This window comes from Lonchura striata, chromosome 23 (assembly GCF_050655825.1).
Source record: "Lonchura striata isolate lonStrDom1 chromosome 23, ASM5065582v1, whole genome shotgun sequence".
Taxonomy (NCBI): domain Eukaryota; kingdom Metazoa; phylum Chordata; class Aves; order Passeriformes; family Estrildidae; genus Lonchura; species Lonchura striata.
This window is the reverse complement of record NC_140725.1, coordinates 4135803-4160650: the sequence shown is the minus strand read 5'-3', so window position 1 is coordinate 4160650 and position 24848 is coordinate 4135803. Positions and strand designations below refer to the sequence as shown.

Genomic DNA, 24848 nt, shown 5'->3' with positions numbered 1-24848 from the left:
CCTCAAGGCTCTTTCCTGGCGTTCCTGGCCATGCTGGATTTGTCCCATTCCCTCTAGGATCCATCAACCCCAGGATGCTCCTCCCCAAAGCTCTTTCCTGGTGTTCCTGGCCGTGCTGGATTTGTCCCATTCTCCCTAGGATCCATCAATCCATTCTCCCTGTGGCCATTCCAGCCCCAGGGTGCTCCTCAAGGCCCTTTCCTGCCTTTCATGGCCGTGCTGGATTTGTCCCATTCTCCCTGTGACCATTCCAGCCCCGGGATCCTCCTCCCCAAAGCCCTCTCCTGCTGTTCCTGGTGTTCCTGGCTGTGTTGTGTTTATCCATTCTCCCTGTGACCATCCCAGCCCCAGGGTGCTCCTCAAGGCCCTTTCCTGCCATTCCTGGCCGTGCTGGATTTGTCCCATTCTCCCTGTGACCATCCCAGCCCCAGGGTGCTCCTCAAGGCCCTTTCCTGGCGTTCCTGGCCGTGCTGGATTTGTCCCATTCTCCCTAGGATCCATCAATCCATTCTCCCTGTGGCCATTCCAGCCCCAGGGTGCTCCTCAAGGCCCTTTCCTGGCGTTCCTGGCCGTGCTGGATTTGTCCCCAGCTCCTGGCACTCAGCTCTGAGTCCTTTATTGCCGGCTCTGTAAGACTTTGTGAAGAAGAATGGCTCTGGTTCTCCCAGACAGGGAGCAGCTGCTCCTGGCAGAGGCTGCCCTGGGATTTGTGCCAGTGAAATCTCTGCTCCTCCTGTGTCCAACTCCACCAGCTGAACCCATCGATACCGAGCAGACAGCGTGAAACTGCCCCAGTTTCCAAATCCCACCCCCTCCTCCCAGCTTTGGGTGGAGCAGAGAGTTCCAGGTGCTTCCCCCAGGATTTGTGGGGCATTTTGGAGGTGAAATCACCCCTCAGGTTTATGGGGTTTCCTGGAAACCCCTCAGATTTATGGGTTTTTCTGGACTCTGCAGTTGGCTCTGATCCATCTGTGTGACCTTGGCTGATTCTCTGCCTCCTTCCCATGTTTTACCAGTGGCAGGTGGCATTTTTTTTGGGATTTGGCAGGCTGTGCTTTGTCTGGGGTGTGAAATAGGACTTGTGCACAGTGTGGAGACTTTAATGAGCATTTTGTAATGGCCAGAGTGCATCAGGCAGCTTTTGTCTAAGGAGGAACCAGACAGCACTGGGAACTTGATAAACCCACCTGGGAACTTGATAAACCCACCTGGGAATTCCTGGCTGCCTGAAGGTGGGAGCACAGGGGCAGGTGGAATTTAAAATAAGGTTTTTTTTCCCTTTCCTCAAGCTCTCACCCAGGGAATCTCCGAAGGAGTTGCTGCTGGGTGGGTGCTGGAATGTTTGGACGGACTCACTTTGCTGCTGAGAAGGTGCCACTTGACCCTCAGAAACAATAATTTCTTCACTTGTGGTGAATTCCAGCATTTCTCTCAACAGCAGACACATTGAAAATAGATTTTTCTAAAGAATTCACCCAAAATGATAAGGCCAGGCCTGTTTTATGTTCTCCTGCTGGAGTTATTCAGTCACTCCTTAAATAAATAGGAAGTTGCAAACACCTTTTCACAGTGTCTTTTCTTGGCAGGAAGAGCCAAAGCTGGGTTGGAAAGGAGTAAAAGGGGAAAAGCAAAGTTTTATTTCTCTGATGGTTTCATTGAGTGGAAGTTACTGAAAAGCACCTTTCTTGTCCCTGCTGCTGTTAAATTAAAGCTCCAGCATGAATTTATCAGGGAATGAAATCTCAGAGCTTCCTGTTGGCTTTCAGCAGGTGACTCCTTTTTTTTTTTTTTGTTTTCTTGAAGAGTCATTGAGGACAAGGTGGAATTCGGGGCAGAAATGAGAATTTAGCTGAGCAATTTGTTGCTTTAGCTGGTGGCTGGCACCTCTCACAGGGCTCCCACGTCCTGGCAGAGGAAGGATTTATTGCTTTGCAGGTCTCCCGTGCAATAATGCGCTGTAAAATGCCAATGTCAAAGCAAGTTAAGGATCTGCTTCGTTCTGAGAGACTTCCCTGCAATAATCCCGTGTATTAAACTTGTGGAGACACTGCAGGAATTATCAGGGGGACCATTCAGAGCATTCAGGCTGCTCCTTCAACATCATCATTACCCAGGCTTTGCTCCCTCACAAAAATTCCTCTCGGTGATCCCAGATAATCTCCGTTGTTGCTGTCTTTTATTTTTTCGTGTAAATCAGCAGCAAGGCTGCCCGTGTGAGGGGAGGGAAGGAGCTCGGAGCACCCTGCTCTGTTGGAAGGTGTCCCTTGTCATGGCAGGGCTGGGACTGGACGATTCTTGAGCTCCTTCCAACCAAACCATGCAGGGATTTGGTGGAAAAACAGGATTTTTGTAAGGGCAGGAGGAGGAGGAATGGGAGAAGCCTTTGTGCCCGATGCTCCCTGGGGCTGAGAGGGGTCAGGGACGAGCTGGGAGTGCTGCTGCACTTAGTGGCATGAACAGATTGTGAGGAGCTCCTGAAATGCTGAAATGTCTCTGCTCTGTGGGTAAATGCAGGACCTGGGGCGGGGGGGGGAAGAAAAAACAAGAAAAACCAAAAAAACCAAACAAAAACCCAAAAAAATCCCAAAACACCCAAAAAAAACCAACCAAAAAACCACCACTAAACTAAAAAAAAAACCTCCAAACCCAACAAAAAAACCCTAAAAAAAAAAAAAAAAAACAAAAACGAAAAAAAACAGGGACAGGAATATTTTCCATGCAGAAAACACAAACAAATGAGTGTGTGGAGATGATTTTGCAGAGCAAGGTGTGGCCCCAGGCATGTCTAGACTCTGCAGCAGATTGGAGCTGAGAGGAGCCCAGCTCTGGGCTCGGGGCCATCCCAGCCGTGTCACCTTGGCCACGTCCCCTCGGTGCCATGGTGTGAAAAATGCAGATTTTATGATTGGCTTTTCGTAGATGTTACGGTGAATATTACATGTGTAATGTTAGAAAGTTGTGCTGTATTAATTGTCTTAAGTATTCTGTTAAATGTAGTTTTAGGTTACAATATAATGTTGAAATAGAAACTCTGCGATGTAGGATTTGTTACAAGCTCAAGCAATAAGATGAAATAATCAAGAAACTTCACACAGAGATGTCAGTGAAGGGGGCCCATAAAGAAGACAAATAAGTCTCCTTATAAGAAAACACAAACATTCTTCCACCTTCTTTCCATCTTTTTGGAACCACCAAGATTAAGAAGAAGTTGACAAATACCAGAAAAGTTCTTAATTTGCATGGGATTTATGCATCATGTATGACAACTATGAATATACAACAGGTTGTTGCTTTTAAGGTGATTCCTTTGCTCACAAGTCAGGCTTGTTGTGACTGAGTGTCTGAGAGCATCCAGACATCCGTAATTCTTTGCTTTTTATTGTCTTGCAATTGTCCTAACTCTACATTTTATTACTCTAATTGTATTACTATTTTTAGAACCATTTTATTATTATAAAACTTTTAAAAATTTTAAAAACCAAGTGATTGGCATTTTCCACACACGGGGACTTGGGTGCTGGCCCCTGTGTGTGACCACAGATCCCTGCTGGAGACGATTCCCAGTTTTTCTGGGAACGGTGCCCAGCTTTTGTCTCATTCCTGCCCAATGCTGAGCACCTTGCTCGGAGGAGAGCGGGATCAGGAATTAATAAGGTAAATTTGTGAGACAATCCTTATCTGCAGCTTTTCCTCCTCCCTTCTGCTCCTTTTGAAACGGTTCCAATGTTTGACTTGAACGCTGGATTTCCTGCATTTTGTAGCTCCCTCTCAGAGCTTGCCCAATATTTGATCTCCCTCTCTCTTTTTCTGGAGTTCCAACATCCAGGACGTGGAGATTTCAGCTTGGGGAATCTTCAGGGAGGTTTCATTTGCTTGGATGACCTTGAAGAGGAATCGAATTATTTTCTTTGCCTCCCCCTGGCCCTGCAGCCACCTTGGGGACTTTAATTATTCCTGGTTTCTACTGGAGACAGCGGCACTTTTGATGGGAGGGATTCCTGTGCCGTGTGCCAGGATTGTGTGGATGCAATTCCATGGGCACATCCACACCTGGCTTTGTACCCCTGGCAGTGACACCTTCACTGCTGCTGCTGGAATATTTTCCCGTCGATTTTCCAGTTCAACGATGCCTTTTTGTGAGGGGCTTGTGGTGGAAAAGCTGAATGCTGGCTCTGGAAATGTGGGCTGCTTGGGAAAACTCCTTCTCCCAGGTGCTGGGGACTGAGCAGAGGGGTGGAAACAATTTTTGTTTAATGTCACACCAATGCCTGACAGGAGCAGAGCTGCAGGAGGGACAGGCTGGGAGCAGGAGGAGAGCACAGGACAGGGCTGAACCCACGCCTGGTGTGACCCTGGTGGGGAATGGATTTGTAAAAAATTCCCAAAACCTGACAGAATGTTCACGTAGTGTGTATTTGTATGCAAACATTGAGTTTAGAAATGTTATGGAACATAGATAGATGTTGTTGAGAGAGAAATGGAATTAGAAAGAAGTTTTAAAGGATGGTCTTGTAAAAAACGACTAGATATTTTTGAGAAATATAAATTTAAAAGATATATTAGGATTTATGAAGGGTAATTTTAGATGGTTGGTTTTAAGGTATTTGGAGGATGATGTGCTGAAAGCTGATAGGTTAAGAAATACTTGTATTGTAGTATTCCCCTTGCAGTTCCAAAATTCCTCTTGCAGCACTAAAATTCCCCTTGCAGCTCCAAAATTTCCCATGCAGTTCCAAAATTCCCCATGCAGGTCCAAATTTTCACTTGCAGCACCAAAATTCCCCTTGCAGCTTCTTGGGCTCTGTGAAAAACACCAATTGCTTGGTTTCTCAAATTTGAAAAGTTTAATAATAATAAAATGGTTATAAAAATAATAATACAATTAGAGTAATAAAGTTTAGAGTTAGGACTATTATAAGACAATAAAAAGCAAAGAATTACGGATGTCTGGATGCTCTTGGACACTCAGTCAGGAAAAGCATCCCTTGTGAACAAAGAAATCACCCTTAAACCAATACACTTGTTGCATATTCATACATCCTTCATGGTTATGTATATATTTTATTTAAAACAAGAAACTCTGTCTGTTGTAGGTCAACTGTTTCCTTTAATCCCCAGTCTGAGCAAGGCCTGAAGAAATTAGTTTCTTCTGATAAGAAGCCATAAATTCTTTTTCTTTGGAAAATTTAGGTGTTCCTCAAAGCGAGTATCTCATTCCTAAAAAAAACTCCCCCCACATACATAGTCTCTATTTTAACATTATGTTGTCACTTAAAACTATATTTACCACACTATGTAAGAGAATTAATACAGCACAACTTTCTAACATTACACCTATAATATTCATTGTAACATTTGTGAAAATCCGCATTTTTCACAGGCTCCCTCTGCAGATTTTAGTGGGCTGAAACATCCCGCCCTCCCTGCCTCCCCAGGCTCGTTGGGCAGTAAAATTCCACCTTTAATGGAATTTTAAGTGCATTGTTGGGGTGACAGAGCCGGGAGTGAGGCTGCCCTACAGAGGGCTGGTTGTTCTTTATCTGCTGATAAACACAGCCCGGCTCCTTATCAGCGCATCTCCCCCTGCCTGCCCGGGGAAAACAATCTCTGCAGCTCTGATATCCAGCTTCAGAGGAAATTCTAATAAAGCTGTAGCAGGTTTTTTTTGGGGGGAGGATTTGCAATGCAGCGTTAGAGAGCCTCAGTTGAGTTCTGTTGTGTGCCAGGCACGTTCTTCTCTCTCTCAGGGTTTTTCACACAGGAGCACAGAGGAAAGGAAGATAAAACCATTTCTATTTCTACTCCTTATTTTTCCCATGTAGAATGTGTTTGGAGAATTGTTTGATTGGATTTTGGTGAGGATTGTTTGAGACAGATGGCAAATTAAACAGCGAGAGGGTCACGAGTTGTGAGTGAGTTAGATATGGTAGTTAGAAAAAGTAGGTTTGTAGTTTTAGTATCTCCTTGAAATAGCATATTAATGTATTATAGCACAGTTATAATGAAGAAATCATTCAACCTGCTAAACTAGAGTCAAACATCATCATTTCTTCCCACCGGGTTCACCTGCATTTACGAAACTGTTGTGCTGAATTAGGGGTGGCTGGCTCTGAAGGGAATAAATAAAATTGTGTTTGTCACCTCGCTGTGCTGTGACTGGAACCAAGCTCTGGTTTCAGGCTGGGAGTGTGTGGGAAGTGCTTTGGTTTTCTGCCACTTGGCTTCTTTTCATTGGGGTAATTAGCAGCGAGGGTGGGATTCATTATTTGATTATTTTAATTGCGAGGAGCCCTTTCTGCCCCCATTTGCCTGGAGCACAAAGGTCTCCCTGTGGCTGAGCACTGGCACAGGAGGAGGAAGAACCTGTTTTCCTTTCCAGGAAGATTGAGGTTGGAAAAATCTCTCCAAGGTCACCAAGTCCATCTTGTCACCAGTTCTTGTCCCCAGCCTCATCCAGGCCTGCCCTGGACACCTGCAGGGACGGGAGCTCCAAACCTCCCTGGGCTCTTCCAAGGCCTGACCTTGTATTGTGCCATCAATTCATTAATGAGCAACTTAATTGAGCTTGTCTGCTCTCTTAAACAAAATACACTTAAGCACCTCTAGACCTCATTTCTGGCTCGCAGGAGACTTCTCCTCACTGTGGACTTTGAGGAGGAAGACGAAATCATGAGATCAGTTCTTGTTGCTCCTTTCAGGCTGCAGGGATGGCAGGAGCACTCCTGCACCTCCCCTCTGCTCCGGAGCCTGCAGGCTGCCGAAGCCCACCCGAGGTCAGGGGTGGCTCCGTGTGGTGGAAAAGTCTCTCCTCCAACCCAGGATTCCAAAGAAAGGCTCAGCAGTCTCTGTTGTTTGGTCTCAAGGCAGTTTATTGCAAGTTATCTAAAAGATTTTCTCCTGGGGCTGCTGTGGTTTGCTCACAGCTCAGGCAGAGGCACACACACACCCTGACATCCTCTCTGACCCCGACTGCTTCTTCTCTCCCACCCAAGGCTGCTGCTGTCTTTTATATGGGACATTACGTGTTACATGGTTACAGTTTTTCCCAATGCCTATTACCTATATTAAATGGTGATTTTCTATCTTTTATATGGTACATTACGTGTTACATGTTTACAGTTTTCCCCAATGCCTATTACCTATATTAAATGGTGATTTTCTACTCTAAACCAATCTGTGAGTGCCAACATCACCAAGAACATGGAGGTAAGGAAGGAGAAAGAGGGAGGACAGGGCAGGCCCAAATCCCAAATCCATCTTAAACCCTCTGACCCCCATGTACAAAACCAAACCTCCCTGTACAGCACTCAAAAATTCTTCCCTCTACTTTGTGACTACTTCTACTATAACATCTAAACTTCTGTGACTTCTTGTTCCACCTGCAAGGTTGATAAATAATTTCATGGTTCAAACCCAAAATCACAGCTGTTTCCAGCTGCCTGCCAGGGTCTCAAATGCTTCTGACCTGGGCCCGGAACATCCAGAAATGTCTGAGGGACATTTTGAGTTCCGACACTGGTGCCTCAGGAAGCGCAGGGACAGATCCCACATCGCCCCACACCCCTCAGGAATCCTCTGTGAGAGGGAATTCTGCCAAAACCCACCCTGCAAACCAGGCAAAGGAACTTCTGGCAGCACCCTGGGATTTCCCTGGCAGGGATGTGCCCCTCCAGGCCTCCCTGTCCCCTCCTTCCTTCCCTGCAATGCTTTCAGGCTGGAATTCCCCACTGGGATGTTTTTAAGACCCATCTTAACCCCCAGGACAGATTTCAACAAGCTTTTTCCTGCAGGAGGAGCAATGCACTCCTTATTTCCTAAAAAATCAATGGGAATTACAAGGCCTGAGCCCCCTTTCCATGGGGAAGTTCCTCCTGGAAATTTCCAACCTCCTGATGTCCAAGCTGAATGCATAAAAAGGTGAGTCCTGGCAGGACCCCCTCTCCTCCAGGCTGGGCATTGCCTGTGTCCATTTTGAAATATTTCAGAATTTTTTGCTTTGAAACCTTTTGTGTGACCTCTGGGATGTCCTGCACTCGAAGCTCTGATGGGATTTTAGCTTCATCAGGGTGAAAATTGGGAATATTTCTGTGCTGGTGGCCAGTTCAGTGTTTTACAATCACCTTTTTGCACCAGCTGCATTTTCCTCCATGGGAAGTTGGGCATTTGGGTTAAAGAGCTTTTCACTCTAAAAATAAAAATCTAAATTTTATGAATGGCTGGGAAATATTTGCCCCCGAGATGAGCTCATTGCTCTTTTTGTATCTGACGTGGAGATCCATTGCCTGTGTGTGTAAATGTGTGGAATATCCATGAAATCCAAGAAAAACTAATCCACAGTGGGTGGGTTTGTGCATAAATCACTGCTAAATGTAATAAAAACCCCTCAGAGACACTTCCACCTGTTGGGCTGCTCAGCTGTGACAGTTCCACAAATGCCTGTGGACCATTGAATCACTTCTCATTAAAGTGAAATTAATCCAGAACAGAGATCCAGGAGAATTCAGCCTGAGATAATTTTGAAACATTTCAGAGGTGAAGGAAAATAGCAGAAAAATGAGATTATCAGGCACCCTGGACAGTGGAAATTGGCTTGGCTTTGTTTCCAGTTGAGCTCCATCGCCCCAAATCAGCCAAGGATTTGGTTTATGCTCCTGTAGAGATGAGCTGGGAAAATGCCACATTTAAAAAATGAAGAATTAAGAACTCCAGTGTAAAAGTTCCTGGGGGGAGAAAAAAAAAATGTTTTATTGGATCCTAGCCAGCAAATTTATCTGAGGGCAGGAATAAAAGGTGATGGAAGTTTTGCTGCTGCTTGGAAGCACTTTTACCTTTTGAGGGAAAGCAAGGAAAAAGGAAGGAAAAGGGAAGTGGAGGATAAATTAATGGGATTTCCCTTCCAGCAGCAGGTTCTGGAAGGAGCCAGGACAGGAATCCCTGGGAGTGGAAGCTCGGGGAATGATTTGTTGCTCTTGGAGATGAAGCTGAAGTCTGTTACCAGTTCTGGGAGTAGAAACAAGAAGGGGTGGAGGCCAAAAGCTGCTCCAGGAGGATTTTCCCTTAGGCTGCACCCTGGGGCTGAGCCAAAGCCCAGACCAGGAGCATTCCTTCATTTCCAGTCCAAGGGTTCTGCCTCAGCCCTGGTGGCATTTTTGGGCTGGATTTGGAGCACACCTCTCCTGTTCTGTCCCTTCCACCAGGATCTGGTGCCAGCAGATTCCCTGGAGCCTGCAGGGGGGTGGTGTGAACACGCCAGGAATTTTTCCACACTCCCACCTGGGAATAACCCGTCCTTAAGAAAATTCCCATTCTTTTTTTTTTGGGAAATGAGGAGTGCAGTGCTCCTCCTGGAAGGAAAAAGCTTGTTGAAATCTGTCCTGGGGGTTAAGATGGGTCTTAAAAACATCCCAGTGGGGAATTCCAGCCTGAAAGCATTGCAGGGAAGGAAGGAGGGGACAGGGAGGCCTGGAGGGGCACATCCCTGCCAGGGAAATCCCGGGGTGCTGCCAGAAGTTCCTTTGCCTGGTTTGCAGGGTGGGTTTTGGCAGAATTCCCTCTCACAGAGGATTCCCGAGGGGTGTGGGGCGATGTGGGATCTGTCCCTGCGCTTCCTGAGGCACCTGCAGGCTCTGGAGCAGAGGGAAGATTATTTTAATTAACTCTCTGTAAGGCTTATCTCTAACTAAAATCTTAGCTCCTCTAAAATCTCTAAATTCCTTAAAATTTACCTTTCAGAAGGTGCAGGAGTGCTCCTGCCATCCCTGCAGCCTGAAAGGAGCAAGAAGAACTGATCTCACGTTTTCGTTTTCCTCCTCAAAGTCCACAGTGAGGAGAAGTCTCCTGCGAGCCAGAAATGAGGTCTAGAGGTGCTTAAGTGTATTTTGTTTAAGAGAGCAGACAAGCTCAAATAAGATGTTCAGAATTAATGGTACAGCTCTCCTGATAATTTGAGGAGAGGTTTGGATGAAAAGTTAAAAGTACAGGTGAAGTGAATAATAATGCACAGGGAGGTGGAGAGCTGCTGAGAGGAGTCCCTGAGTTGTCGTGAGAGGGAAACGAGTCAGAATTGGCAGGATATCAGTGGAATAGAGGCTGGGAGGGAAAAGGAAAAGGCTGGGAGGGAAAAGGAAAAGGCTGGGCTGGGGATGGGGCTCAGAGTGAAATTTGGGCTGGCCTCAGTTCTGTGCTCTCAACAATTCTGGTTGAACTGAGCGTCCACAGGGCCAAATCCAGTTGTGGATCGTGGAATTCCAGAATGGTTTGGGTTGGGAAGGGCCTAAATCTCAAACAGTGTCACCTCATCCATGGGCAGGGACACATTCCATTGTCCCAGCTGCTCCAACCTGTCCTGGAGCATTCCAGGGATGATCCAGGTGTGTTCTTCTCCTTGGATTTTGTGATGACTGCCAGCCTTCACTCCTTTATCCATGGAAAAGCTGCTGGAATCTCCCCTTGACTCCTCCATCCATGGAAAAGCTGCTGGGATCTCCCCTTGGCTCCTCCATCCATGGAAAAGCTGCTGGGATCTCCCCTTGGCTCCTCCATCCATGGAAAAGCTGCTGGGATCTCCCCTTGGCTCCTCCATCCCTGGAAAAGCTGCTGGGATCTCCCCTTGGCTCCTCCATCCCTGGAAAAGCTGCTGGGATCTCCACTCCTCCTCCTCCCAGCCACTCCAGTGGTCTTACTTTGGGTTAAATGCAGCCAGGAAAGAAAAGGTGGAGGATTTGAGCTCCAGGAAGAGGAAATTTCAGGGAGATTCACCCAAAATTTGTGTTGGAGGCTCCAGGAGAAGCCAGGACCCAGCCTGGCGGATGTTAGGGGTTATCAGCAGAGATCCAAGGGGGTGTCAGAACAGAGATTAAATGAGCAGAGAGGTTAAATAAAGCAACTAAAGCAGTTCAAGGAGGGAAATAAAAGGAAGATAAAACATCCCCAGTGATGTCCTTTGCTTTTATTTGGAGTTTGACTGCACCCTGATTCTGGGCAGCACCAGGAAACCGGGGTGCCTTCTAATTCATGTTTAAATCCATCATCTCCACATATTTCACTCGGAATAACAGGATTTCAGATGGGATTCATGACTTTGACTCCTGCACTGGGCTTGCAGCACCCATACCAGGAATTCTCATTGTATTTGGCTCCATTTAAGAACTAATGGCCAAATTGATGATCATCAAATTTCAGGGTGCTCAAAATCCATGTGCAAACATCTCCTCCTGCTCCTCCTGTGCTTCTGCCTCACTTTGTGACACCTTATTGATTTTTTTTTCCCCCCTTCCTTTTCTTTCTCTCTGCGTGGAAACAAATTAAAGCAGGAATTGGGATTGTAAATAGGTAATGGGACGTGAATGCAGAGTAATCAGTGCCAGCCGTGTACAGCCATACTAATTGTGCCAGGAGAGGGAATGGGATAAATATTTAATGCCTGGATTCAGTGGGAAGTGAGAGAGCAAGGAAAGAAATAGAGTTGAGAAGGGCTCACTTCAGTGCTTTTTCTCAAAAAGAGGAGTTTTGATGGCATTAACCCCTCCCTGTTTTGAATAAAGGAATTGTGTTTAATGTGGAGGCTTCGGTGTCGCACAAGGGAAAAACATCCCAGGTTTGGGATGAATCCAGCCTTCAAGGATGTGCTGATCAAAACTCAAAACAGGGATGGGGGACAGAAGCTGAGCCTCATTCAGGCAGCTTTGGTTCATTGTTGTCTATGTTTTATCTCAGGCAATTGAATTACAGCTGTGAAAGGGAAATTTGACTCTGCAGAGCTGAAGATTATTTCTGAGGGGTTTGCTGCTGCAGAATGAACAATGAAATGGCCCTTGGGGGGTGAGAGCATTAAATTTAAGGGTGTTGTCATAACAACCAGCCAGGGGAACTTCCTCAGGATGGGCTTGAGGCATCCCATGTTTGGTCTCAGCCTCAAATCTGTGTTTGAAGTCGGTTCTTTGAGGAAGTTTCCAATTCATTGGGTTCAGCTGCCTTTGAGTTCCTCAAGGATGGCAAAAAGCCACAGAGGATCCATTTCTGCTCCACCTCGTCCTCCTGAAAGGGCTGGGGAGCAGGGATGGAGCCAATCCATGGAGAAATGACTGGGAACGACCCTAAAGCCCAGCTTTAAATCCGCCCAGAGCGCTGCAGGATCCAGGCACGGGATAATCCGGGGTTTGGATTTGTACTGTAGGTGGCAGAGATGCTTTAGTTTATGCACTAATCACCCTGCCAGCTCATTAACGGGCTGGGAGCACAGGGCAGCCCCTCTGCCATTAATTAACGCTGCCAATTCCAGCCTGGCTCCCACTTGGAGGAGCTGAGGTCACCTCTGGATGGGCTGGGTGACTGAAGGACTCTTCAGATGCTCCATGGGCTGTCAGATCTGCTGCTAAAAAATGTTTAAGAATCAAATGTGAATTACCCTCCAGATGGAACAGATTCCCAGGATCTTTTTACCTTCATTTTAAAAAAGCAGGGGGTGCTGGAATGTCAAAATTGGATGTTGGAATGCCAAAAATGGGTGTTGAAATGGCAATAAAAGGTGTTGGATTTCATTGAAAGGTGTTGGAATGCCAATGAAAGGTGTTGGAATTGCAGTAATTTTAAAATAAGTGATAACTAGGGATTAAAATAATTAACTTTCATTAACAGGAGCAGGGTTGCATGAAAGCTCTGGTGTCTCCAGTGGTGAATGTCACCGTTGTGGACCTCAGTCTGAGTTGAAGTGTTCCAGTCTAAAACTTGGTTTGGGACAAAACTCAGCCAGGAATTGTGAGCTGGAGTTAAATGAAGCAAACAACATCATATTTTAAAAGGAAATAAAATGATGAACAGATAGGAAGGGCTGCTGCTGGGCCCTGGAGCTGCCCACCTCTGTTGCTGCCTGGAATCTTCCTCAAGCTGGGATTTGAGACAGAGTGAAAATTCAACAGGGTAGAAATCCATTTAGATTTAGGTGAAATGTGTCACTTTAAGCTTGCTAAATATACTGTTTAGTCTGGTGACTGCAGGCCTAGCAAAACTACCCCAGCTAAAGGAAAAGAATGCAAAATTCCACACGAAAAGATCAGAAATAAAAAAAAAACCTCCCCAGACCTTGAAACGAACAGGACAGAGTGACCCAAGAGTTCTTTCTGTACTTTCCAACAAAAACTGAGTACAAGTGTAACTAGCTGTAAGTGTAATGGAAATCAGCAAAATAAATAGGCATTAACCTATTATAAAATTCTATGCATATAGAAATTAGTAAAAATAATAAAAAAAGATCAAAAGTTCTCAAAAGTACGCGTGTCCATCAAAAAACAATAAGTCCCAACATACATCCACAGCACTGTGAATAAACATACACATCCCCTGCAAATCTTTATTAAAATTATAAAGTTTAATTTTTCCTCCATGTTTCAGATTGTTCACAAATAAAATAAAAAATAAAGAGGTTCTTGCCATCCTTTCCCTTCTTGAGTTAAACAGGTTTTAGTGATGAGGTTAACCAAATGTGAAGAGAGGAACTGAACAAGCTTGGGAATGTTCTGTGCCTGAGGAAAAAGGAATGGGAGCCTCTGCAATTCCAAACACGGAGCTCTCAGAGGGGAATCCCAGCAGGAATGCGGGGCTGGAAACAGCCCTGGAGTGGGGAAGGTGCTGGGTTGGCTGTGTGGTACCCACGGAGGGGTTCCCAAGCTCCTGGGGGAGGAGGGTGGCCCGGAGAGCCGGGTTTGGGGTGCTCCTCCCAGGCTGACGTGGCTGTGCTCCTCGCTCTCCTGCAGGTTCACCGGGATGAATTTGCCAGCCCCTGTGATCAGCAGCAAAAATTGGCTGCGGCTGCACTTCACCTCCGATGGCAACCACAGGCAGAAGGGCTTCAGTGCCCAGTACCAAGGTAAGGAGACAGAAATTAATGTCCTTGCCTGGCCTCACCCACCCCAGCTCTGCCTCCCTGCATGGTCCTGCTGCTGTTCATCTTCCAGCTGGACTCCCCCAAAGCCTGGGTTGTGATGTGGCAAGCACAATTCTCTCCCTCGCAGGATTTTCATAGAGGTGCACAGAGAGAAATGAAAAAGAAAACAATTTCTGTTTCTGGTCCTTGTTTTTCCCATGTGGAATGTGTTTGGAGAATTGTTTACCTGGGGTGAGTGCTTGGTTGGATTCTGGTGAGGATTGTTTGAGCCTGGTGGCCAATCCAACCCACCTGGGACTCTCAGAGAGGGTCACGAGTTGTGTTAGAGTCAGAGAAAGTAGTGTTTAGTTTTAGTATCCTCCTTTTATATAGTATATTAATGTATTTTAGCATAGTTATAATAAAGAAATCATTCAGCCTTCTGAGTTGAGTCAGACATCCTCATTTCTTCCCATTGGGTTCGCCTGCATTTACAATATTGTGACATTCTCTGGACAGACAGAATTCTGTCCCTCAGGAGAAGCACAGGGAGAAGAAGAGGAAACAATCTTTATCTCTGCTCCTTTGTTCTCCCCATGTGCAATGTGGTGTGGAGATTGTTCACCTGCAGGGATGGCTGGGGTGGATTCTGGTGAAGTTGTTTGGGGTCAGTGACCAATTGAATGATTTTCTTTGCCTCCCCCTGGCCCTGCAGCCACCTCAGGGACTTTAATTATTCCTGGTTTCTACTGGAGACAGCGGCACTTTTGATGGGAGGGATTCCTGTGCCGTGTGCCAGGATTGTGTGGATGCAATTCCATGGGCACATCCACACCCGGCCATGTACCCCTGGCAGTGACACCTTCACTGCTGCTGCTGGTGGAATATTTTCCCATCGATTTTCCAGTTCAACGATGCCTTTTTGCGAGGGGCTTGTGGTGGAAAAGCTGAATGCTGGCTCTGGAAATGTGGGCTGCTTGGGAAAACTCCTTCTCCCAGGTGCTGGGGACTGAGCAGAGGGGTGGAAACAATTTTTGTTTAATGTCACACCAATGCCTGACAGGAGCAGAGCTGCAGCAGGGACAGGCTGGGAGCAGGCGGAGAGCACAGGACAGGGCTGAACCCACGCCTGGTGTGACCCTGGTCGGGAATGGATTTGTAAAAAATTCCCAAAACCTGACACAGGCCAACACAGTCCAGCTGGGCTGGACTCTCAGCAGAGTCACGAGTTTGTAGCTAGATGGGTAAGGAAGAAGTATGTAGAATAGGATAGGATCTCTTTAAATAGCATATTAATGTGATTTAGTATATTTTTAATAAAGCTATCCTTCAGCTTTTTGATCTGGAGCAGACATCACCATTTCTTCCCTGGATCTGGGGTCCATCACATTTTTACTATAGTGGGTTTCATAGGAAAACCCAGATTAGTTTGGGCTGGGAGGGATCTTGGAACCCATCCAATGTGACAGTGACACCTCCACTGTCCCAGGGTGCTGCTCCAGGCCTCCTCTAGCCTGGCCTTGAACACTCCCAGGGATCCAGGAACTTCTCTGGGAAAACCATCTCAGCCCCTCCCCACCCTCACAGGGGAGAATTCAGGATTGGGATAAAGATTTCAGGGTGGGGATGTTCAGGTGATGTTGAGGGACAGGAGATCCTTTGGCAGTGAAGATGCAGCTCCTGGTGGGAGCGGAGTGGATTGAGTGGATTCCCTGGAAGTGTTCCCACCACTCCCTGGGATGTCTTGGAAGGAGTTTGTGGGTGCAGCTGGCTCTGGAGGCAGGATCCAGGACAGGGGAAGGAGCAGGAATGGCTTTGAGTCCCCCCCAAGGCTGGGTTCAGGGGAGCTCTGCAGGTTTGCTCTCAAGAGGCTTTTGCTGGGAAAAAGTTCTGGAGAGGAGTCAAGTGAAAGGGAGAGGATTTTCCTTGGATAAATCCACAAATGGATGCTCCCAGGTTGTTCTTAGCAGTGCTGTCACGGCCTCAACACACGAACCACATCATTATTTAACTTTCCTGCTTTCCTTGAGTCTATAAATTACTTTAAACTGCAAGAGAAAAAAAAAACAAAACAAAACAAAACAAAAAACAAAACAAAAAAACAAACAAACAAAAAACGAAACCCTTTTGTTGTTGCTGTGCAGCACAAACACCTGGAAAAAACAGCTTCCCTTTGGATGCCTTTTCCCTGGCTGTCAGCATTGCAGCTTTCTCCAAAGCACCTGTCTGAGCCAGCCTTTCTCCCTCCCTAGCAAAGCCAGGATGAATGTTCTAATTCCCCTTGATCAGATCAATATCGGGGTTCTGCTCTCCTCCACGGCGTTGGCAGAGGTATTGAACTGGGGATGGAGTGTTTGGGAATGAACTGAGCTCCCCATTCCTGGGCTGGAATTGAGGCAGGACCTCAGCTCAGCTGCCAGAGGTGACCTGTCCTCGTTTTTTCTGCTGTTTTTTGTGGTGTTTGGCAGCTCCTTTCTGCCTTTCAATGCTGAAAAGAACAGCAAAACAAGCAGCCAAGCAGTGAAGATTCCCAGGGATGAAGGGAAAGTGTCTGCAGGCAGTGGGATCTGTAGGACAGGAGATGCTGATACTTTAAAAACCTCCCTGTAACCCTTTCCACAACCTGGCCTGGCCATAAATATTTCACTGGAGATAAATCCCTACAAAACAGGCCATGTAATTCCACGGGAAGCACAGCAGCTGAAATGCATTTTTCATCAGGAGAGCTGAATCAGGATCGGCCAGGAGAAGGAAGGGAGCCTTTACGGTGGCTCTAATTTGCTGTCAGTTTTCCAAAGACGTGTCTGTACATCATTTATGAACCCCCTGTGTCCTCTGGGACGGGGTCTGGCTTTGCTGATAATCTATAAGAAAACAATTTCCCTTCCAGCTTGTTTAAATTGATCCCGAGTTTTGCAGAACACCTTCTCTGTCTGTTCCCTCTCCGCTCTCCCTAATCCGTGCCCTCATTTGGAAATCACTTCAGGAATGTAAAAGCAAGGTTAGATGCAATCAGGCTGTGGAGAGGGTTTTTTGTTGTTGTTGTTGAATACAGCAAATTAGTTTGGTTCTCTTATTGGGAGAGTTAAATATTTCCCCCTTCCCTTTTCCCTTTCATTAAGGTGAATCTTGATTTTTGCAAATGCTTTCCCCCCATTCCTCATGTAAGGAAATCAAAGGGACTGGGAGAAATCTGTGCATAAAGGTTTTTTCTAACAATTTCTTCCCCATCCTGTCTCCTCAAAAAGGTTGAAGAAAATAATCTAGAAGTGTTTTAATCAGGTGAGGTGGCAGTACCTCAGGTGTCCTACCCCATCCGAGGGGCTGGAAGTGCAGAGCTGGAATTGGAGAGATGGGAATGCTGCCCTGGCTGCTGCTGCCCCTCTCTGCACATGTTTTATGGCAGAACTTGGCTCCCTAATTGCTCTGGAGCTGATTGTTACCAACACATAATTGCAGCTTCTATCGATCTCCCCGCCCTGGCTGCTTCCCTTCCTCCGGAGGAAGATTAATGGGATGAGCTCCAGCCCCGGCACCGGACAGAGCTGCCTCCTTCAGGGAGGGGCTCAGGAGCTCTCTGCTGGTCACGAGAGACACAGAAATGGCTTTGGGAGGGTGTCATGGAATCTTGGAATGGTTTGGAATGGGTTTAAATCCCATCCAGTTCCACCCCTTCCACGGGCAGTGACCTCCCACTATCCCAGGGTGCTCCCAGCCCCATCCGTGGCTTTGATCTACAGATCTGTCCATGGGTAAATCTGAAGATCAGTTTGGATAGATCTTCCCCTCTTCATCCTGGATCTCCCACTCCTCATCTTGGACCTTCCATTTCTCATATTGGATCTTCTCCTTTTCATCTTGGATCATCCCCTTTTCATCCTGGATCTCTCTCTCCTCATCTTGGACCTTCCATTTCTCATCTTGGATCTTCCAGTTTTCATCTTGGATCTTCTACTCTTTATCCTGGATCTTCCCCTCTTCATCCTTATCTCCCACTCCTCATCTTGGATCTTCCATTTCTCATCCTGGATCTTCCTCGCCTCATTTTCGATCTTCCCCTTTTCATCTTGGATCTTCCCCTTTTCATCCTGGATCTCCCATTCCTCATCTTGGGTCTTCCATTTCTCATCTTAGATGTCCCACTGCTTATCTTGGATCCTCCCCCTTTCATCTTGGATCTTCCATTCTTCATCCTGATCTTCCATTCCTCATCTTGGATCTTCCCCTTTTCATCCTGGATCTTCTACTCTTAATCCTGGATCTTCCCCTCTTCATCCTTATCTTCCTCTCCTCTTCTTGGATCTCCTACTCCTCATCTTGGATCTTCCCCTCCTCATTTTCAATCTTCCTCTTTTCATCTTGGATTGTCTTTTCCACATCCTGGATCTTCTACTCTTTATCCTGGATCTTCCCCTTTTCATCCTGGATCTCCCTCTCCTCATCTTGGATCTTCCATTTCTCATCTTGGATCTCCCAGTTTTCATCTCGGAATTTTCAGTCTTCCCCTTTTCATCCTGGATCTTCCCCTTTTTATCCTGGATCTCCCATTCCTCATCTTGGATCTTCCAGTTTTCATCTTGGATGTCCCATTGCTTATCTTGGATCTTCCCCCTTTCATCTTGGATCTTCCACGCTTCATCCTGGATCTTCATTTCTCATCCTGATCTTCCATTCCTCGTCCTGGATCTTCATTTCTCATCCTGATCTTCCATTCCTCATCCTGGATCTCCCCCTTCTCATCCCACCCTTGGGTTCCAAAGGGATTTTTATCTCCTGCCACACGACCTGTGGACTCTCCTGGGCAATTCTTGAAAATTCCAATGCACGTGCAAGCTCTGATTCCCGAAGATCCATTGCTCAGGCTGCCAAAAGAGGGATTTTTCCAAAGAGTTGCACTTGAGGAGGGGGTTTCTCTTCACCTCCAGGAACAAGAACCCCTGTGAGCATCTGCTGCTGAATCATGCCAGCATGAGGGAGAGATCCGGGCAGGATCTGGATTTAACAGCAATTCCCTCAGCAAGGAGAGCAGAGCTTCATGGAATAGATTTTTTTTCTGTTGTTGTTGCTGCTGAAACACTGTTTTCCAAATTAAAAATAAATAAATGTCTGCTTAAATCCTCATTTAGAGCAACATGAAGTGGTTTAAAAGGAACAGCCCGGCCTGCCTGCCGTGCTGGCAGAGCTTTGTAATGTCATCTCTCAAATCTGACAGGATGCTGAGTATTCCATTAGATCTGTTGGATGTGTGTGAGCAGCAAAACCCTCCAGAAAACAGGAGTTTCTGTTCATCCAATTATCCTGACACAGTCCTTTGTAGTACCGCTCCACATTCCAATTTACAAACAAAGTCAATTTTCAAGCACCGGATTTTTGAGGGCAGGGAGTGGGAGAATTGTTCTTATTTATTTAAATTTTTAAAAAGCCTGAAACAAGTGGTGCCCTACTGTGCCTGGTTCTGATCTAAATGGAGTAATTTGTAAAGTCTGACTTCCATCATTAGGGCTCCAAAGTGAAGGATGAGGAGGAGAGGATGCAGTGATCCCTCTTCATCAATTTATCTCCATCAATTTATCTCCACCGATTTATCTTTATCAATTCTCCTGGAAAGGGACACGCTGCAATTAGAGGAGGAGATGTTTCCTGGGGATGCAGCTCGGGCTCTGAATTTTGGGATCGGTGCTGGAGTGTCTGGTGCTTGTTCCCATTGCTGAGGGGTTTGGGAGGAGGTTTTCCATCAGGAACGGGGTTGGAGGGGGATGTTTGTTGGGTGGGATCTGGCAGGGATGGCTCTGGGAGAACCTTGGTTAGAAATGTGCCCCTGAAAAACTTCCTGGGTGTATCCAAATTATGAACTCCCCATGCCAGAGAATCCAGAGAATGGTTTGTGTTGGAAAAGACATTGAAATTTCTCTCATTCCACCCCCTGGCACCTTCCACTGCCTTCTCCTGGATTTGGGATGTTCAGCACTGGCGAAATCCCTGCAGGTTGCTGTGTCCTGACGGAAAAGTTCCCAAGGATGTCTCATCCCATCCATGGTGCCACCATCAGCTCTGGTGGGGTTCATCAATGCTTGGGAAGCTTTGCTTGGCCTCTAAATTCCCTTTCTGGTGCAGAAATCATCTGAGCTGAGCTTTTGTTTGCGTGGAGAGTGGGAACATTCCCTGGGGGCTGGATAACGGGATGTGCACTGGGAAGCTGTGGAGAATGCAGAAATGGGGATTATTTTTCACTGCTCGTGCCCCAAAGCACAACCACAGAGCAGAGACTTGGAGACTGCAGAGTCCCAACCCGCATCCTTGGAAAATTCAAATCCAAATCCAAATTCAGCCTTGGAAACTTGGAATCGCCTGGGTTTTATTGCCTGGGAGGGAATGTTGGGCTGGGATTGGGGGGTTATCCCTGTGTTTGCCTGGAAAAGCTGCAGAATCATTGCAGGGATGTCTGCCACTATTTTATTTGAAGCAGAAATAGATTTTTACCCCAAAAATGTGACTATCAGTAGCCCCAACTCCTTTTTGATATCACATTTATTAAAAACCTTGAGATCAAACTGGAAATATCCCGTGATTCCCATCCATGTGGACCTTTGGGGCATCCCAAAACCTGCTGCTTTTTTTCCCTCCTGCTGCACTTGCAGGTAGATTTGGAGTAAAAAGAAACAAAGAGGTCGATTTGCTTTGACAGCAGCCTGCTGTTAATTAGTTTTCCCTTCTTAAATTAATAAAAAAAGGCAGCTGCCCTGAACAGATTGAAGCTGGCGAGGAAGACGGGAGCAGCAGCTTTTCCTCATGAATATTTTCCAGCTAAAATTTTTGAAGTTCTTGCTGCTTTATTTAAAGAGAAAGCCAAAAGCTGTGAGGAAATGATGAGTGAAGAGCTGCACCCAGCATCTCCCTCAAAGCAGCACCTCAGGTGAGCTTCAAGGAGCTTCTCCCTGTCTGAGCCTCCTGCAGCAGCTGTTCCAAACAGGCTCTTTTTAAGCCCAAAAAAACCCAGCATGATTAAAAAAAACACCTCTTTAGTTACATGGGTAATTTTTCTTGACAGCTTTGTCTTAGGAATGTGCTAATTTAGGGATGAAAGCTTGACAAGATGAAGAACATGAGGAGAAGGGTTTGAAGTGGATTTCTCCATGGATAAGGACTGGCCTGTCAGGAAAAGGCTCCCAGGAAGGGATTTGGATGCTGGGTTATCCCAATTCCTGTTGGAATTATCCCATTTCCTGTTGGAATTATCCCAATTCCTGTTGGGTTATCCCAATTCCTGTTGGAATTATCCCAATTCCTGTTGGGTTATCCCAATTCCTGTTGGAATTATCCCAATTCCTGTTGGCATTATCCCAATTCCTGTTGGGTTATCTCAATTATTGCAATGGAGGCTGGCTTATCCCAATTCCTGTTGGAATTATCCCAATTCCTGTTGGCATTATCCCAATTCCTGTTGGGTTATCTCAATTATTGCAATGGAGGCTGGCTTATCCCAATTCCTGTTGGAATTATCCCATTTCCTGTTGGAATTATCCCAATTCCTGTTGGAATTATCCCAATTCCTGTTGGGTTATCCCAATTCCTGCTTGGTTATCCCAGTTCCTCCCAGTGAAGGCTCTTTTATCCCAAATCCTCATAGTGGAGGCTCTTTTATCCCAATTCCTGCCCCTGGAGGCTGGAATGATCCCAAATCCAGGTGTTTCTGCTGCTCCCAGATGGTTCTGCCAGGTGGGGTTTGTGCCAAACCCTCGGGGTGGAGGCAGCAGCAGCCAGGTCCAGAGCAGAAAAACAAATTGCTGCTCCCTGCTGTGGGGAGCTCCCTTTGGGAAGGATGGGGCTCTTGGAGGTGGATGGATTTTTGTTCCCTTTCCTGGTTTTTCTCCTCTTCTGGAGGAGGTTTGGAGCAGGGAGGGAATGGTCACACTTTGGGATCAGCCCCACAGGTGTGGGGCTCCAAGCTGATATTTCCCTTGGCCATCAGTGGGGTTTAATTTTCTTTTCCCTGCTATTTTCCTGCCTTTTCCTGCTGTTTATTCACACCAGCTCTGCAGTTTTTCGGTTATGAGTGCTCCCCTGGAATGGCTCTGCTGTGTAATGGGTTTGTGGGATAAATTCCTGCAGCAGAAAAATTAAGGGGAAACCAGCTCAGCATTTTCCTCTCAGCATCCCTGAAGTTCCTTAGAGCTTCCCTTTCGCCTGTCTCCCATTTTTAGTGGGTTACAGAGGGAAGGGGGGCGGTTGGACCCCGTTTTTATTTTGAAATTAAAGCTCTTCAAAGCCCTAACATGCAAAATAAATCCCTCTCCAAAGCCCTAACGTGGAAAAACAAACCCCTGCTGGTTTGGAGGAGTCAGGATAAGCTGGCTGATCCCAAAGGCAAGGATGCAGGGTATGGGCCATTCACATTTTTATTTTAAAATAAAAACATGGAAATCCATGAAGCTCAGCTAAACATTTCCCTCACCTTTCCTTTGTTTCCCACCCCTGCAGTCAAGAAGCAGATGGAGCTGAAGTCCAGAGGGGTGAAGCTCATGCCCAGCAAGGACAACAACCAGAAGACATCTGTGTGTAAGTTTTCTGGCTCTTCCTTGCTGTCTTTTTGATAACAATCTCCTGGAACATTTCATTGGACTTCCCAGTAATCTCTAAAACTTCGCCACTCTGAAAAGTTTGGGTGCTTTTCCCTCTTCCCTCTGCATTTCTGCATCACTCCCTCCTCCCAGTGCTCTGTCACAAGCATTTACTAACTCCTGCAAGGGTGCAGGGGCTTGGAGTCTCTGCATTTGGTTGATTCTGTGCTCCAGGGTCATGGCTTTGGGTTCCTTTTAGTGGGAAAAACAAAAATATTTTTGGATTGGGATCGGTGTTCTCGCTGTAAATAAGGAGCAGGGATAAGGAACAACATTAAAAATATATATAGTAGAAAAATTTACATAGGCAGTAGCAGCGTCTTCCTTTTTGTATTTGAGCTTTATTTCATTTTCCCTGCAGGGAAAAAAAAAAAAAATCATCATTCTGGGTTTGTAATGCTGATTTTTCAGGTTGTGTTCAGTGGTTGGTGTGTCAGGGGCAGAACATCTGGGGTCACTGCTGTGCCTCCCTCGGGCAGGTGGGAAATCTCTCAGCTTTTCATCAGCTTCTTCCCAAATCAGGAGCAAAACCCTGAATTTTGTCCCTGAATCTTGGGCTCTTACTAAATTGAAACAGGAGGGATCTGGCTGGGAGTTAATATTTTATATGGATATTTCACATGGGAGCTGAGTGTAAAATGTAAAATCCATTTTTCCAAATGGATTTTTTTGGGGAGAAACTGGAATTGCTCATTTTGTTGCACAGCTCATTACCCCCCATCAGAGAGGAGCAGTTTGCACATCTCAGCCAGGTGGATTTTGCAAAGAAATTCAGAAAAATGCACGGACTGGATCTGAATAATCCTCAGGGTCTGTCTGCAAGGAGAGTCTCCCTCCCAGCTCCCAGGAGAATTTTTAGAGGCTCTGTTTTTTTGGGAGCAAGGCCCAAAAAGGTGAAAAACAACCCAAATTCTCCAGAGGAGAAAACACTGGGGGCACGTCCAGGGGAAAATAATTCCACTTTAAAGGAAATTATCCTTTAAAATGGAGTCCAAGCTGGGTGATGCATTCCTTGCCAAGAAGAATTTATTGGAACGAACATCCCAGTGCACTTAAACTGAGTGAGAAATCCAGTTGGAAAACGCCCCTGGCTGGGTGTGGACACAGAGGGCTGTGTTTAGGGTGGGGGGTGTTTTGCCCCGGATTTTTGGAAACGTGGGGGAAGGAGTGATGAAATCATTGGTTTAATGGAGCGTTGTATAAATACATACACATAATTCCATAAGTACACAGAATTCCCATTGCTCCTTCCTGGGAATGCCCTTTGGAGCAGTTTTATCCGTTTTTAATGCACTGAGGAGGACACAGCACCTGTATTTCCCTTTCCAGCAGATCCTGCATTTCTGAGGAGAAAAAAAAAAAAGGAATTAATTCCCTCTGCCTGCTTTATCCCATCCCAGGGCACTCAGACCTTGTCCAGCTCAGGCTGGAAGTTGTTGAGCTGGAATAATGGGAATGATGGGGATGGTGGCCCCATCCCATGGTCACCCCCTCCCCGTGCCCTGCTCTCCATCAGGTCAGGATTTTCAGTCCCTGTTGTGCAGCTTTCTGCTCCCCCAGGGAGTTTCCAGCTGCAGAATTGCTGATTCCCAAGGAGATGGCACCAGGAAAATCAGGTTTTTTGGGGTTTTTTATGGTTTTTTGCAAAGCCTTATCTGCTCTGTTCCCTGCTGGATTTGCAGGGTTGGCTTTGCCCCTCTGTGCTCCCAAAGTTCCATGAGCTGAGTCTGCATCACAGATAATTGCACAGGTGGGACAGGGTAAAGAAATTTCCTATTCCAGAGCAATTTCCAGCTGCTCTGGCTCAAATACCAGAAATTCAAGAATTCTTGTGTCTCTTGGCAACACTTAAAGCTATGCCACAGAATCCTAAAATCGTTAAGGCTGGAAAAGATCAAGTCCAACCTTCAACTCCCTGCTTTATTTTTGATTATTCCTACCAGCAATGTTTTCTTTCCAAGTGCTCTTTGCTAAAACCTGGCCTAAAATCCTCCCTGGAAGAATCCATGCTCAAATCCTGTCGATTTTGTGGAGGTTTTGGATTTGGGGTTGCCTGGTCAGATTAAACCTTGTGTGTTTTGTGTGGCTGAATGGAGGTAAAATGTAGCGGTGTAAGAGCTGCTTGTGTTATTGCAGGGAAAAAAAAAAATCCATAAAAATACGGAATTCTGGGGGGAGGCGCTGCTTGTGCTCAGTTGTAGCGGAATGTGTTTGTTTGAAATCTTAATTAAGTGTCTTGTACTGCTCACCGCCAGTCAAATTATTGGGAAATCTTGCTTTAATCACTTTTGGAGGGAAAACAATACCGAGAGACAAATGAAGCAGGTAGAAGAAACAGTTTGAAATTTTAGGCCGCATTTTGGAGGCTG

At 46.2% G+C, this 24848-nt stretch overlaps 1 protein-coding gene across 4 annotated transcripts in view; it reads left to right on the top strand.

Moving 5' to 3' along the window:
- Positions 1-24848, top strand: part of CSMD2 (CUB and Sushi multiple domains 2) — a 289568-nt gene that overhangs the window by 118731 nt on the left and 145989 nt on the right. For all 4 annotated transcript variants that reach the window (XM_085559781.1, XM_085559782.1, XM_077788452.2 and 1 more), the window contains 2 exons: positions 13752-13864; positions 22340-22417. In XM_085559781.1, coding sequence (XP_085415907.1) covers positions 13752-13864; positions 22340-22417 — 191 coding nt within the window. The remainder of the gene's footprint in view (positions 1-13751; positions 13865-22339; positions 22418-24848) is intronic.